The sequence below is a fragment of the Penicillium vulpinum genome, assembly GCF_028829585.1.
Source record: "Penicillium vulpinum strain IBT 29486 chromosome Unknown utg000004l_segment0_segment0, whole genome shotgun sequence".
Classification (NCBI taxonomy): Eukaryota; Fungi; Ascomycota; class Eurotiomycetes; order Eurotiales; family Aspergillaceae; genus Penicillium; species Penicillium vulpinum.
Window position 1 is genome coordinate 5,574,107 of NW_026643244.1, and position 15,341 is coordinate 5,589,447.

Sequence of the window (15,341 nt, forward strand, 5' to 3'; positions counted from 1 at the left end):
ACTATAGACCTGATGTTTTCACCCCTACCTCCATGACACCCAAGGGATCTCGCAAAAGAGTGAAGACCAGCCCCTCCGGCGTGGACTCACAACCTGAACTGAGCGGTGATGGCCGAGACCGCTCAGACTCCCAGTCACGGGGGTACAATACCGTAAGCCTTTGTGATCAAAATAGCCAGTTCTTTTATCATATTTACTGATCACCTATCGTTCATATACTAGAGCTGGTACCCCGGATCCTGGTCTTCCATTGCGAGAGTGTCTAAAGCAGCTCCAGTTACCGAGGTTGCCCGTGAGAGTATTTCAGCGGCCAAAACTGTAGCATCGAGCATCACCAACTCGTCGACTTCCCTTCTTGATACCCCAACAAAGAATCGGCATCCTTCCATCCAACTTACGCGAAAAGTTGGCACCTCGACCAGGTCTTTGCCCGCTGACGCTACCACTACCCGTGTCAACATTGCATCGGATGGTTCAGCTTCCACTACACCTTCTGACGATACCGAAGATCCCAGGGCTGTAGAACAGGAAACGTCCGATAAAGAAGTACCCAGCGAGAGTGATACCAAGCCGTTAGAGGACCCAGCCAAGGGACAGGAGGCCACCCCTGACGCTGATCCCACTATACTGCATACGGGATCTGCAGAGGTCCCCGAACAATCTAGCGGTTGGCTCTCATGGATCTATGGACCATCGGCTACATCTGAAGGTGCTGCGAACGTCTCAGAATCTACACAAGCCGTTGATCATCCATTGGACGAAAACCAAATGGCAGAGCAGGGTGCTGAACCTGATGTGAAAGATTATACAGCGCGAGAAGAGGAACTGGAACCGGAACCAGAGCAGGCCAAAGATACTGTTGAAGTTACTTCCTCATCCCAGAAGCGATCGTGGCTCCAGATGTGGTATGGTACAAACACACCAACCAAGCAAGAAGACCCACCATCTATAGAATCCACGGTCCCCGCTTCCGCGAATTGCGATCCAGCCGAGGCTCCCGGCGCAAACATGGCACCGAACTATCCTCCAGATGAGCCAGCAGAACCAGCTGGTGGATCACAGACCCCGGTCGGAACTACGAGATCATCTGGTTGGTCATTCTGGTCCAGAGATCCAAACAAAGATGGACCCTCCGATAAACCGCAGGAAGGCGAAGCTGTCGAGGCATCAGTGGGACCTAGTACTCAATCAAAAAACATAGCACCTGAACCTGATACAGATTCAAATATCAAGATAACCCAGAAAGGCAGTATCAAAATCAAGCCCCCGAAAGACAACCGTCTTAAGGATGGATCTGGGCCCACCACTGAGGGCACCCCTACATCTACGGCGTCTGTTGAACCTCGACCAGCCGATACTATCGCCTCAAAGCAATTACAGCAAATCCTTCCCAACCAAGTATTGCCGAGGTTTGAAGAAACCTACGCGTTTGAACAATCGCCCTCTATCTTGCAGAGTCTCAGTCGACTCCTGTATCATGGGAAAGGGCCGGAAATTAGGCACGTCAGCAGGGTTAGAGATCCGCTGCATGTGAGACGTGCTTTGGCTATTGGTGTCCATGGATATTTCCCTGCCCCATTCATTCGAAATCTTCTTGGACAGCCCACCGGGACATCTATCCGGTTCTCCAATATGGCAGCAGATGCCATTCGGAAGTACACCGAGAGCCATGGATACACTTGCGATATTGAAAAGATCGCATTGGAAGGAGAAGGCCGCATTTCGGAGCGAGTGGATCTACTGTGGAAGCTGCTTCTAAATTGGATGGAAGAGATCCGCAAGGCTGATTTCGTCATGTTCGCATGTCACAGTCAAGGTGTGCCAGTAACGATCATGCTAGTTGCAAAATTGATACAGTTCGGCTGTCTTGACGCCAAACGAGTCGGCATCTGCGCTATGGCAGGTGTGAACCTCGGCCCCTTCCCAGATTATCGCTCTCGATGGATTAGTGGGTCGGCCGGAGAGCTGTTCGAATTTGCACTGCCTTTCAGCAAGGTCTCGAAAGAATACGAAGCCGCTCTTAAATGTGCTCTCAATTTTGGCGTTCGCATCTCCTACATCGGAAGCATCGACGATCAACTCGTTTCATTAGAGGTGAGTACCTATCTTGATATTCAAGCGTCTATATCAAATTGCTAACTCGCCCCTAGTCCTCCCTCTTCTCACCCATAGCCCACCCTTACGTCTACCGCGCTGTCTTTGTGGACGGTCGAGTCCACGCGCCAAGCTTGTAAGCAACTCCACCAGCCACCCTATCTCGATTGGCAATGCTAATGTCAAAACATAGCCTCTCTCATCTAGTTGGCTTCGCCCTCAAGCTCCGCAATCTTGGTATATCAGACCACGGTCTAATTCGCGAACTAAGCACTCCATTAGCAGGAAGTCTATACTCAGGAGAGGGACATTCTCGGCTGTATGACGATGAAGCCGTGTACTCGTATGTAAAAATCCTAACTACATACGGGCATCCAAAACTGACATCATCTTCCAGCATGGCCATTGAATTCGCACTCGAGACTTCTTCTGTACCAGATTCCGCGCTCAGCGTCAAGAGAGCCAGCAGCTCTGTCACGCCAAACCCGTACATTCTCCCCTTCGCCATGCGCGGTCTGCTGGAAGAGGACTATGTGCGCCGGGAGTTGCACGAGGAGACTATGGAATTGCTCAGGCAATTTGACAACTGGAAACCTTCTAGTAAGGTTCTGAAGGACGTAAAGTTCCGACTAGAAGGTATCCGGTCCAAACTCTAGTAGGTTTGTTAGCCAATAATTAGATAGTACCTTGCTTGAATGGAGATTTGGTATTAGCGATTTTAGAAAAAATACACGTCTTCTGTTTAAATCAAGCACTTGCTGCCGGTCTACTTATAAATATATGTACATCAATTATGATATTCGTATAGCAACTGTAAGCACTGAAAGGTCAATGATGTATTCCTACCCTACAAGGCGCTAAGTCACATACCTTTTTGCTCCAAGAACTGTGGGGAACAACCTTGGAAGAAAGTAGCAGACTGAAATACCAATTTGTCGCTTTGAGAGTAGCCTAGAACCGGTTGAGCATCACCTGATTCATAAGTCCACACAACTAATCCGTGCTCCCTCCCTCCTTTCCGTACCATGATCTCTACCCTCGATCTCCAATCCATCCCTGAGGGATATCCCTTAGCCTTTCTACCGATCAACGCATTAGCACATATTCCTGAACGCCTACTGATGCACGCGAAGGATTCTCGCATCGCATATGATATGAGAAACATGCTGTACTACAATGATTACTAGTGAATCCAACTAGATACGGCGTATGACGAGCTGCATGGCCCAGGGAAATTAGAACCCTGTGGAAATGTTCACGATCGAGAATTGACCGCTCTATGTTACCTTCCTCGTGGTCATAGATAATCATCTCCTAGTCTTCGACTTCATCGATTTCGCTTTGGCCCTCGGGTGCTGGATGAGCAACCCACAAGACCGGCAAGGAGATTTAGTAATCAGCAGGGGATGGCTCTGATGTGTCCTTGGAATGAGGGAGACAGTGCACCTATGGCAAGTCCTGGAAGATTGATGGGTAGGCGAATGGGGCTGAAACCTGTTGGCGGTCGTGGGTTTGCCAGAGTCATAACTGGGTGGGCCCGTCCTACCTCGCACCAAGACCAGCACTGGAGGCCTTGGCATAACAATAACTAGGAGAAGCGAAAGGTTCCTGCACAGTCGTGTTCGAATTGTGATAGAATTTGTATTTCGTATGCGTTATATAATTTTTCTACTAACGAAGGGAATCATATTTCAATGTTGTATTATGCCAGAGATACCAAATAACGCCGCTGTTCTGTTGGGCACAAAACAAGAATAGTGGAGAATCAAGTCGTAAAAAGAGAGGAGGGGGGATCATTATAAAAATGCAGATGGCCGACTCGAAAGTGCCGGAGAAAGAAAAAGCTCGGAAAGAAGAAAAAAAAGAACCCCCTTTTAAACAGATGCTAGTGGGAACGCCGTTTTATATGCACCTTCGATTTCATCTAAAACAATGTTAGCATAGGGACCGAATACCAAAGTATAAAAGTACTAACCTCTCATCCCATCCAAAGCCTCAAAAGCAAGTGAATAATTCGACACGGCCGCAATGATCCGCTCTAAACCCTGCCGTAGTTCGTCAATGAGGTGGCCAGTCGAATCTCCGCCACGCTCATTGCCCGGGCTATCGGGTGCAAGCTGCTTCGCCACGCGCGCCTTGTAGTAGATCATGAACATAGCATAGCTACTTTGCATCAGACAGCATGCGAAGGATGGCATGGTGCGGGGTAATGGACGACCTTGCTGCTGCTGAGGATCTGAGAGAGGCTGTGGGACAGGTAGGCTGTGGAACATGCGAGAGATGACGAGTGCAGCCTGAAGACATATTTTTGCGGATTGCTGCGTGCTGTAAGGGAACCCAGACGCAAAGGGATATTGCGAGTACTGGGGTGCGTATGGCTGGACATCCGTGTGGATGTCTGATGAGGTGGAGGAATCGGATGGGGTCATGTATTCTGTTGAGGATGCTCGTTCGAAGGAGGTTAGGTTTGAGCAGGAGCAGGTGACGTTGTGGATGCCGGCGGGTTTGGTGTTGATAGGTGTGGGGGCGGTGTTTGGATTTGCTGCTGTCAGGTCACAATGTCTTTTGATGAAGAGGGGGATGTCTGAGAAAGCCCGGAAGCGGTGTGTTTTGATTTGTGCACTAGGGTATTTGTGAGTTTGGGGTTAGGTATGAGAATGTGAAGGACTCGAACCTGGATAGTTTGATTCGGGATATTGCGCGTATACTCTGCGCCGTAATGGATTCGTTGTGATCGCCGAAATCTGATGTCTGGGGCATAAGGGGGAGTAGCTCTGCCTGTGCAATTACAGAATGCGTCCAGGAATCAAGTTGCTGCATTCGTTCGAACATATAGTACATCCCTGATTGGGACGAAAGGCACTTGTTCAGATCGCCAATAAACTGGGTTGCTGACACAAGCACTTGTTGAGCCTGTATCAAAATAGCCCAACCCTAAAGAATGGTTAGTGGATGGAGGATAACCAAGAGTTCTTCGAGTGCATACCTCTGTATCCGATGAGAACGATGGATACGGAGTCGTGAACTGTGGGTCATTGATAACGATAGCAGGCATCTGTTTCTTTATTAGCTCGATTTTATTATTCAAGAGCTATATTACTCACTGTTGTGCTAACAATAGATCCTTGAATCACACAATAATACTAAGCAACAATTAGATGAGATACCGATGAGGGAGGAGGAATACAAACCGTCATCCACCAGGCTCTCCGTCGAGCTTCCGAAAATTCATCATTCTCCATTTGAGCATGAAGTGACTTGTCCAAAGCAATTGCAAGAGCCTGACCAGCACGGTATCGCATCTTGAGCAGATTACCACGCTGGGAGTATTCATAAACTGAAAGCACCAAGAGAGCCAGAAGGCTCTCATATTCCACCGGAGCTTGCGAGTGGAATCTCTCCCGCCCGACAAAAGGTCGTGCAGCAGACAATGCCTGGCCGGGATCAGTTGAGGACAGATCAAGATCACACTCGGCTTCGATAGTTGAGTTGGCGAGTTGGGCAAAAGTATGCGCGTATGTTCTGCGCTGGAGTACAGACGCCGTAGACGATGGCTCAAGATCACTTGGGTGCGGAATCAAAGCCAAGATCGCAGATAGTGCCAGACTCAGAGGCGAACGGGGCCGGTACATCATCATCGGTTCAGACGTAGTTGAACATGGAACGGGACAGTTCAATGGTCGATCTCGACACGGTGGCGATGCCCGTGGTGGGAGAATGGGGAAATAGTTATGAATAAAGTCATAATAGGCATTCAATCTGGGGATGTTAGATAATTTATATGGAACTTATTATAGAACGGTGCGTACATTTCAAGTTCGCTTCCATAGGTCCTTACGAAAGGTTGGGGGCTAGGGCTGTTCAAGGGCGGTGATATCAAGGGCACTTGCATGTGCGACTGACTGCCATCGCCAGTGAAGAAGCTCTGGAACATGGAGGGGATTTCGGACTGGAAATCTAAATGTCTCAAACCTGCACCAGGCAGAGAGAGTTCATCAATTTGGGTGAACATTCCTGGTGCTAAACTTTGGATGAGTATATCGCTTTTTTCATTTGATATGGGCGGCGACAACATACCTTCTCCAAACTCCGGCGGTGAGGGCACAGCATTATACGGGACATCATCTTGCCTGGCTTCTCGTTCTGGCGACAGCGAGGATTTTTCCTTCTTTTTGCGTGGCCCGCCTCGTTTGCTGGGTAAATAAGAGCATTCTCTGTCTTTGCTAACACACTAAAGTGAATGTCAGTACGGAATACATGCAATGAGCATTGATCAACTCAGATCCACAATTTTTAAAAAAAAGCCCCCAAAGCACTCAAAGCAGTCAAAACGCTCAAAGGAGAAATAAAACATACATTCGCGCATGGCATCTGGCCGCCACATCTTGTTCTCGAAGCCCGGCTGCAATAACCGATTAGTGGAGAAGTTCCTCTTTTTTTTTCCCACGGGATTTGCTCACCAAGGCAGACAAGCTACCTTAACTGGCGGTTTAGCAAACTTCTTGCGAACCGGCCGAGGTGCTGTCGAGGCAAGTCCGTTATAATCGTGAAAAGTATCGGCCATGGCGACACTAAACATGAATACCTCGATATTCTACAAAAGCATTAATTTGAAACTGCACCTCTCGGGTGTCTTTGCAACCGAATACTAGTTGAAATGGGGCATTCTGCGGCTCGAGTAATATAATTGCAAGTCCGAAAGAGCGCTGATATAGAGACTTTCGTGTGATTGCTTGATCTTCGCAAATCCCGAGCCGTGGGGAGGTTCGGGATTTGCTTTTTGGCAACTAAGCAGAGCAGATCAGGCCCAACCCCAAATTGGAGAGATGGTGTCAGAATGCAAGTATATATGCAGGGTAATCGAAAATGGAATATTTTCAACGATTTCTTGATATATATTTTTTTTGCCTCGGTATAAAGGAGAGAAGACAAAAATCGAAGGGAATTTTGGATTTTGATATTCAAAGGATTTCGGATGGGAACTTACCGATACAGTGGATACTCGCATTGATTGACATTGGATAGGAGGAAACATGGTAATTTTACCATCTGAAACCATTTTGATCACGTGGATTCACGATAGAACTTTGAAAAGTGTGATGTGCAAAGTATATGCACCGTACTCTGTACAAAATACATAAGTAAAGCGATTATTTGAGAAATTATTAGAATATTATTAGAATTGTTACATATTACTGGATCACCTAAGACTGTTTTTAGATTCTAACATGATCAGTCAATCGTGTGATGCGGAGGTTTCTTCCAACCAAACAAAAGGGTTCGGGCATAAGTCGGAGAGGATAGATATCACTAGTACCTCAGGGGTTCGTGCAGGTATCGCCAATATAGGGGAATGATTTGGAATACAGTTTCATGCTAGACATTTGTGTCAATCCACTATTGGGATAATCCGATTCGTAATTAGAGACTCTCAAGCATGAGCCTTGCCTTTCCCAGTGAGGGGGGAAGTCTAATACCCGCAACATTCCGTACACTATCCCAAACACTCTCCCGTACTCTCGCAGGGAGCTTGTGTCCCTTCAAGTACTGATCGATCAACCACATTCCGACCACGAATTCCTCACGTACTAAGAGCCCGAGATCTTGGTGATCGACCAGATCCCACACTTGTTCTAGGATCGCCTCGGGTAGACGGCTGCGGGACCAGATCTCCCGGACCACCAGGTTAAGAACCATATCTGAGGCATCGCGTGGCCACGACCCATTTTTACCAGGACCGGGGTTGTCAGTAGAGATAAGAAGCCCTTTATTAGAGGCCCAGACTCCTTCGTAACGTTTGCGCTCCCTCTCGGTGACCTCGCGTTGCCAGCGCTTACGGTCGCCCTCCCTGTGCTTGTGGGGGTGTTTGTGTAGTAGATTTCTGTGTTTTCGGCGGTCGGCCTCGGTGGGTTTTTTCGGCATGCCGCGAAGTGTCATCGGCATACTCTTCGGAGGACTCGGCGTCCTTGATAGATCAGTCTTGGGGGTTTGTGCCAAATGTAGAAAGGATCGTGCCCGTCGTCGCTGGGGAAGCGGCGGGGGGACCCCTTTAAGAGATGGAGATGCGCGTGATGATGCCAGGGATGAGGCGATAATAGCATTGGAGAGAGCTTCTTCGCTCATGGTAATGGGGTCATCTATCAAGTTGGAGGTACTTTTCGAATGTAGCGGGCTTGATATAGATAGCTCGCTCGGTGTCAAAGATCGAAATGCGGTGACGGCTCCATGGTTCCTCATAGACCCTCGTGGTGGCGGCACACGCGGGGGGATTCTTGGTTTCACCTCATCTGACGGCGCAGAAGAATCCAGAGACTCCGAGGACAGATGGGGGCTCGATTCTTCACTATCCTGATAATCTAGAGTTGTCCTGGATAGTTGGGATGGGGAGCCCCTGTAGATAGACAGATCCGAATCAGACCTTAAGGCTCTTTCGTGCAGCATGGGACTATGTATCCCTTGGATCAAGCGAACAGGGGTTGGTGGTGGTAGCTCTCGTTTCTCTGGTGTGGGTGGCACCCGGCTCGCAGTTCGTACTGCACCTGTGCCAAGTCTGCCGGTTGACGACGCAGCACTGGTGTCCCGCCCAGGGGACCTTGATGCAGCGAGCCGGGCCGCAATTTGAGAGGCCGAAGAGAGAGGGGCGGCTGAAGGTCGACCCCTCGCACTTAATAATGTACTTGTACTGGCTGGAGGTGAAGGCGGCCGGGCCCATCTCCCGATCTTATCCTTTACGGAGCCCACTTCAGGGGCGTCGGATCCAGTCATTTCACGACTCAGTGGATGTTGATTTGCCATCGCAGAAGCGGTAGCAGAAGGTCTAACCTTCACATTGGGTGAGGGATCCCTGGAATGTTGGAATGCAAGCGTCGCGCCTTGTAGAGCGTCATTCCGGGCCAACCGCTGGTTCGCGGAAGCGGCCTCGCCATTCATGGAATCGATTCCCCGCAAAATCGGGTATGCGGGTTATGCGAGTTCAAACTTGAAAACAAGGATTATATCAAGATAACCAAGATGACCGGGCTGATCTTACAATTTGTTTCTGGAATGTTTAGGGGGAAAATATTCAGAAATGGCCGTGCACGCGACCGTACACGTTTCTTCTACGCGACTATATTAAACATTGCATTTATGTTGTATACGGAGTAGAGAATCACATATTAAATCATTTTGTAGATGTTATATCTGTATTTCATTAATACAATGCTAAAACATCATCTGACCCTTTCTCAACCCGTCAATGATATCAACTTTCAACCCCAGATTTTATTTAACCGAACAGCCATTTCCCCGTTTAAAGACTAGTATCCCCGTTCTCCACTTTGTTTTCCCCTCCATTCTGGTCCATCTGCATCTGCAATATGACTTGCATACCAACTTTGGGGAAATGCCTATCTTTGCTTCTCTGAAGCACAATTGGAGCCATGCTCTCGGGTCAAGACAAACCCGGTGATCCCCATGTTAGAACACAGGGGGGATCCGAAGTTCGAGATACAGATAAAAATGCAGATGAGCTGCTTACTGGCCACATTCAATGCTCAGTGTGTAACAGTACCTTTCGACGACCGGAGCATCTGAAACGACATTTGCGGAGTCATACTAAGGAGAAGCCCTTTGAGTGTACCCAGTGCGGCCGGCATTTTTCAAGAACGTATGCGCTTGGGTTATAGCTATCCTTGGCGTCGAATTTCACGCTAATCACCCCCCAGTGACACCCTCCATCGACATGAATTGAGTCACCATGCACCAGGGACGGGAGGGAAAGATCGCACCCACCGGATTACTGTCAAAACATTCCGAGCGTGCTTTAGTTGCGCAACGGCAAGAGTACGATGTAGCGGTGGCATGCCATGTGGACGGTGTGACACTCGCTCCCTCGAATGTCAATACCCTACGCAAAGGCGATCAAAAACAAAAAACGCGAGAGATTCAGGACAAGAAACCGAGGCGCAAAACGACAACCACAAGCCCATGCAAGATTCGAATGCAGCTTCTAGTCAGAGCCAGTTTTCTATACACCAGCAAAATGAGCCGGCACCATCATCCAAAATTTCGCTTAATGTATCATCTACGCCCGCAAATGATCACACAAAAAGAATACTACAAAACACACACCCCATTTTGCAGGATGCAACGAATCCTCGTTTGTATCTCCCAAATGAGATACAAGAGCCGTCTGAAACACCGCCACTAGGGGTCTACCCTAGAGATATCAACCAGACATATGATACCTCGAGCTCCGACATTCCCAAAGTATTCCCGGTTGAGCCATCCAACAATCTAGACACTGAAATGGGGGGTCTTCAACCAGGAATGGCCAACCCAGCAGGTGACATTGAGATGACTATAGCAAATAATCCGGAGGCACCGCTAGGGTTTGATCCCGCGTTCTTCGACCATTCCATGCTTTCCACCATCAATTGGCTCCCTGGTGAGTTGCTTTCCGGTGATCCTAAAAGCCACACGCAGTCTGCCGGTGTTTCCTCGCAATACACGCAATCTCTCAGCCCAGGTGCCTACTTCCCTCGGCCAGCGTGGCAACCGCCGGTTATCAGCGTGGAGCAAAACAGTCCTTTCCAACCAGATCGGATCTCTCAAACACCCTCTGTGCACGTTTCTCTAGGAAAGAACATGGGAAGCCCCAATCGGTATCCTCCCGGCATCAGCGAGCCTTCTCCTCATACCGAATCAGTGGGTTCCGCCAAGGGATCAGCGGACTTCTATGTCGACGGTGCGCCATCCAGACTTCCAAAGTACGGAAAGAAACACGCGCCTTGGTCAAGCTCATCTGCAGAGCCGGTCGATATTGGCAGGCAGCTACTCTTTGAAGATGGCGAGCACCGGTTCAACTTCCCTATCATTTCCGAACTTCGAACAGATCAGATATCGGAAGATATTACTCGGGTCGTACAACGGATTGAAACCTCCACCTACGATGAGATTTATCGGCACTTTGTTCAACTATGCTGCAATGAAACTCCATTTTTCGAGGCGTTCGAATCGGAGAGATTTCCCACCGCGGACGAATGCAACCAGTTCATCATATTCTTCTTCGATTCATTTCAGGCCGTTTATCCGATATTACATCTTCCTAACTTTAATCCGAACACAAGCCATTGGCTTTTGACTTTGTCAATAATAGCACTCGGCTGCCATGTGTCCCACATTTCTGAGATAGAGCAATGTACAACTACTCTCCACGAGCTGATTCGGCGGGGTATCTATCTTGAGGTGAGAAATGTCTTCTTGTTGCCATTCATTATTTTCCAGCTAATGATTTTGCACCTCCAGAAGGAAAAGAGTCTCCCTGGCCAGACTTCTCTCGAGATATTGCAAGCTATGTTGTTCAATTGCATTGGGCTTCTCCATAGTAGGAGCGAGCGAGGAAGGATCTTGGCCATGAGCACCTTTGGTGACCTGGTGACACTCATGAAATCTTCTCGTTTATTGACACCGATGCGCACAAGTCTCAATGAGGCGTCACCAGACGCATCTTGGGAATCTTGGGTTCAGGATGAGGTTAGGAGACGCACTGGTTATTGTATATGGGTAAGCTTTGTCGAAAAATGGAGACTTTCATTTTACTGACAATAATAATAGCTTTTGGATTGTACTCTTGCATATTACTTTGATGATCGACCTCTGCTCTCCCTAGATGACGGACAAGCTGCATTGCCCGCGCATGAGAAGCTATGGCAAGCAAGGTCCGCAGAGAAATGGAAGCCACTATGGGCAAAGTCATTTGGTAAATCTTATTCGGACTTAAATAACGGACCAATCTCTAACTTCTACAGCCAACGAATCCTTATACGACGCAGTCCACATCCTCTACATCGAGAAGAGAGTAGTATCTGGGATAGGGGAGTTCAGTCACATCCTCCTCATTCACGCTCTCTACCATCGAATGTGGGAAGTGGGAGACTACTTCCGCCGCCCACTCTCCTTCTGGAACCCAACAGCCAAGAAGCAATCATGCGAGACCGCCATCCCCACAGGCTCAGTATGGCTCCCCGGAATCCCCTCGTACTCGAAATGGCGCAATAGCGCCTGCGACTGCCTCGACATCCTCCACTGGACCGCCAACAGCACTGTAGCCAAAGCCGCCGGCCTCGAGCACCCAACCATCCTCCACCTCCACGCCGCCCGACTACTCCTCCTCACTCCATTTCGCGAAATACGCTCCCTCGCAACCTCCCTGGCAACGGAAAAGAAGCGCTGGAGCAAGCGACACCAGTCCCTCGAGTGGCAGTACATCTGGCGCTGGATGAAACACGACCAATACAAAGCCCGGCTTTCAATCATTCACGCCGGCGTCACCCTCTGGCATATCCGCCGCTACTCGACGAACGCTTTCCACGAGCCTGTCGCGGCGTTCATCGCTGTGCTGACTTTGTGGGCATACGGATCCTGTCACCCGCATACGTCCCATGAGTCCACTCCGCATTTCCAGGGACGTGCGGAGCCGGTCCTGGAACCGAGTTTTGTTCATCTGGATCGGCCATGCGATGATGAGCTTGTGCAGCTTTTTGTCAGGGAGGGTCATGCAATGAGAGGGAATGTTACTGGTGTTGGTGATATCTGTGGGACAGAGGGACCGGAAAGGATGCTGCGAGTCGGATGTGAGATTATTTCGGGATTGACGGCGTGGAGTATTTCAAAGAAGTTCGTGGCTATCTTGACGAGGCTTGCGGACTTGACCTCGTATCATTCCTCTTGGGAACAGAACCGCCGGCATGATGCTGAACAAGTTTGATTGGCAGCGAGGATGAAGGATGAATGGTTTGTGGTCTGTGGTAAATAAACATATTTCTTATTCTGTACATTAGTGTTTTCATTGGTTTCTTCGTCTGTTTCATATATGAGTTGGATATCGGGTTCACGAAGATGTTATCTCTATACAAATAGCGGTGCTGAAGAACTGGCCTGCCTATTTCTACAAGGTCCCGCCCGCGATGGAGATTTGGTAAGGTAATTCTGTGGTGTCTTGTAGATGTCCTCTTAGAATGATTCGCCGCACACCAGTATCATGGTTATTTCCACTATAGACAAGCCTTCGAACGTTCCTTCCTCAAATAAAAGCTCCTTCCTCGAGTGCTTCAGGAACTTACTAGAAAAACTCTACATAGGTGTCTCCTGCAAAACGTACAACTTCCCTTCTCATACCATTTCATGGCCACTTTGGAGTCTGCGACTCACAAAAGTGGTCATAAACAGTGGAATCCAAAGTGGCCATTGGCATCGTTGCTACGAATCAAAATTCGTGGCGCAGAGAAAGAAAAGGGTCATACCACGAGCCACTACCCCAATGACATTCGGGGGGCGAGGGGAGAACAATGACAAAACACCCGACCTTACGCGCCGAACGATTCCACCATTCAAAAAAGTCACAAATGGTGAACAGCTGTCAAGGGAAGCACATGTTCTGGAACGAGCCACAACTCTGAACAAGCCTATGGAGCTTTGGCTAATGAATCGAATGGAGAATTCAAGCCAGCCCTCATGCTTCTACTGTATGTATCAACTTGAAGTAAAATTACCATTGAGAAGAAGGATCTTTGCTAAGAATCTGCAGGTCTCTTCCCATACTCAAAGGACCGAAGTTGTCCGCAACCTGATACCCGGTTGTCTAAGAGTCTCACGTGGATGCTGCGATCGAGTTTCGCGACGCGTAAACCCCCATGTTTTGTTCTTCCTATTCTGACCTTGCCAAATGCAGAAAATGGCGAGCACTTCACCCCAGGCCCAATCCACAGACTTGACGACCATCCATGCTTTGTTGGTGCTGTTGACCCCGAGCCCATCCATAGATTGGTACAAGCCAAGAATGAATTCTCCCAATCAATCAATCAATCAAAGTTTAATTAACCTGTTGTAGTCTAAGTATGTGCGTATAACTATACAGGCGCTTTATCCAGCTGAAGCAAGAACTCGAAGCCATAACGCCTGAGCCAGGATCTTCACCCCCAGAGAAACAGATACTGATTAAAAGATTGCGGAATCAACCCAATTTTTCAAATCCTCTACGCTTATAGTATATCCCACAAAACCCTATAGCCCGTACAAAGAAAATCGTAGTATATAAATAACCATATAGGGTGTACCCCCTATCTTCCCTCTTCCTCTCTCTCACTTCCCTCTCACTTTGCTAACTCCTGTATCCTCCCCTCGCTTCGCTTTAAATCGTAGTGTCGTTATCGGTTAGCCCGATCGGTATATTGGCTAAAAGTATCTAGGTCTCTCGAAATCCCGGCTTCGAATAGCGTATTACCGAATACCTATCGTCTTCTACCCCTACTCTATAGCCCGTTACCGTCCTCCTCGACCTCCCCCTCTTCTTTCAAATCTCGCTTCTTTGTCCAGATAGAGCGAATCTACGACACGAGTCCACAATGATGCAAAACATAAGGTCCTGCTGGTGGATGGTGCCGGTAGAATGAAGGTTGTATTGTCGTGAAGTGAACGAAACCCATGGGGAATCGTATTTCTGAGCCTGCCGAGGTATGTGCAGCCGAAGTGATATGCCGCAGCGTAAACAACACGAGGTATGTTGACATTCGGTCCACGGGTTCATATTTCACTTACTAATTACCTGAAATTCATATCCATCCAGATCATTTTCCCTCGCCTCCTACTAGGAGCAATTTGAAAGAGACGATATTCTTGCGAATGTCCCCAAGAATCCCAACGGTTCCCTTTATCCCCGATAACCTCTCTCCTCTGCCGCCTCCCCTATCTCTCGGCAGGCATGAAAATCTCTCTTGACAGAAAGCGTGTTGTTTCTATGATGTAACTTCATTCTCACGAATCTTCAAATTCACCTAGCTAATCTATCATTTTACTATGAGTTTCTCTATATTCTGAACGATTAGTTATTAGCTACCTAAAATATAGGACAAGAAACAGCATAAACAAGGGGACAAGGTCAGAAAAAAAAGTGAAAGGATATATACGTATTATGCCGTCGATAATGTCCATTTCTTTTTCTTTTTCGGCGGTTCACTTAACGACCTATATCTCCTTGCTGAGTGGTAGTAGATATGAAATTATTCACCTAGCAGTGGCTGTGTTTCAGCCTCTGATGCTTGCATGTTGTGCCTTCTCTGCCGCAGCATCCGCCATAGCAAAATGCCTTGTCCGATAGCAAAAGTGGCATCACCAGTGGCTAAGAATCCAACCGTTGTTTTCCAAACAATCAAAATATTGAATATGTTCAGAACTGGGATCTGAGGTGGCTTTCCGAGAAAATCTTT

At 48.2% G+C, this 15,341-nt stretch overlaps 4 protein-coding genes across 4 annotated transcripts; 2 read left to right on the forward strand and 2 right to left on the reverse strand.

Annotated features, from left to right (window-relative positions):
* Positions 1-32: 32 nt before the first annotated feature.
* N7479_010586 (uncharacterized protein) lies at positions 33-2,750 on the forward strand (the record flags this gene model as incomplete). The annotated part of the gene is made up of 5 exons (XM_057258277.1): positions 33-152; positions 223-2,094; positions 2,151-2,230; positions 2,288-2,437; positions 2,492-2,750. The coding sequence occupies 5 exons, from the start codon at positions 33-35 to the stop codon at positions 2,748-2,750; spliced, it is 2,481 nt and encodes an 826-aa protein (XP_057105735.1).
* Positions 2,751-3,968: 1,218 nt separating this feature from the next.
* On the reverse strand, positions 3,969-7,102 carry N7479_010587 (uncharacterized protein; the record flags this gene model as incomplete). The annotated part of the gene is made up of 11 exons (XM_057258278.1): positions 3,969-4,018; positions 4,070-4,716; positions 4,769-5,028; positions 5,081-5,149; positions 5,199-5,237; positions 5,286-5,853; positions 5,904-6,114; positions 6,172-6,325; positions 6,451-6,496; positions 6,555-6,688; positions 7,082-7,102. 11 exons carry the CDS (start codon positions 7,100-7,102, stop codon positions 3,969-3,971), a joined length of 2,199 nt encoding a protein of 732 aa, XP_057105736.1.
* A 413-nt stretch (positions 7,103-7,515) lies between these two features.
* irs4 lies at positions 7,516-9,024 on the reverse strand (the record flags this gene model as incomplete). The annotated part of the gene is made up of 1 exon (XM_057258279.1): positions 7,516-9,024. The coding sequence occupies one exon, from the start codon at positions 9,022-9,024 to the stop codon at positions 7,516-7,518; it is 1,509 nt and encodes a 502-aa protein (XP_057105737.1).
* A 491-nt stretch (positions 9,025-9,515) lies between these two features.
* N7479_010589 (uncharacterized protein) lies at positions 9,516-12,844 on the forward strand (the record flags this gene model as incomplete). The annotated part of the gene is made up of 5 exons (XM_057258280.1): positions 9,516-9,742; positions 9,801-11,322; positions 11,383-11,640; positions 11,692-11,836; positions 11,886-12,844. The coding sequence occupies 5 exons, from the start codon at positions 9,516-9,518 to the stop codon at positions 12,842-12,844; spliced, it is 3,111 nt and encodes a 1,036-aa protein (XP_057105738.1).
* Between the last annotated feature and the right edge of the window lie 2,497 nt (positions 12,845-15,341).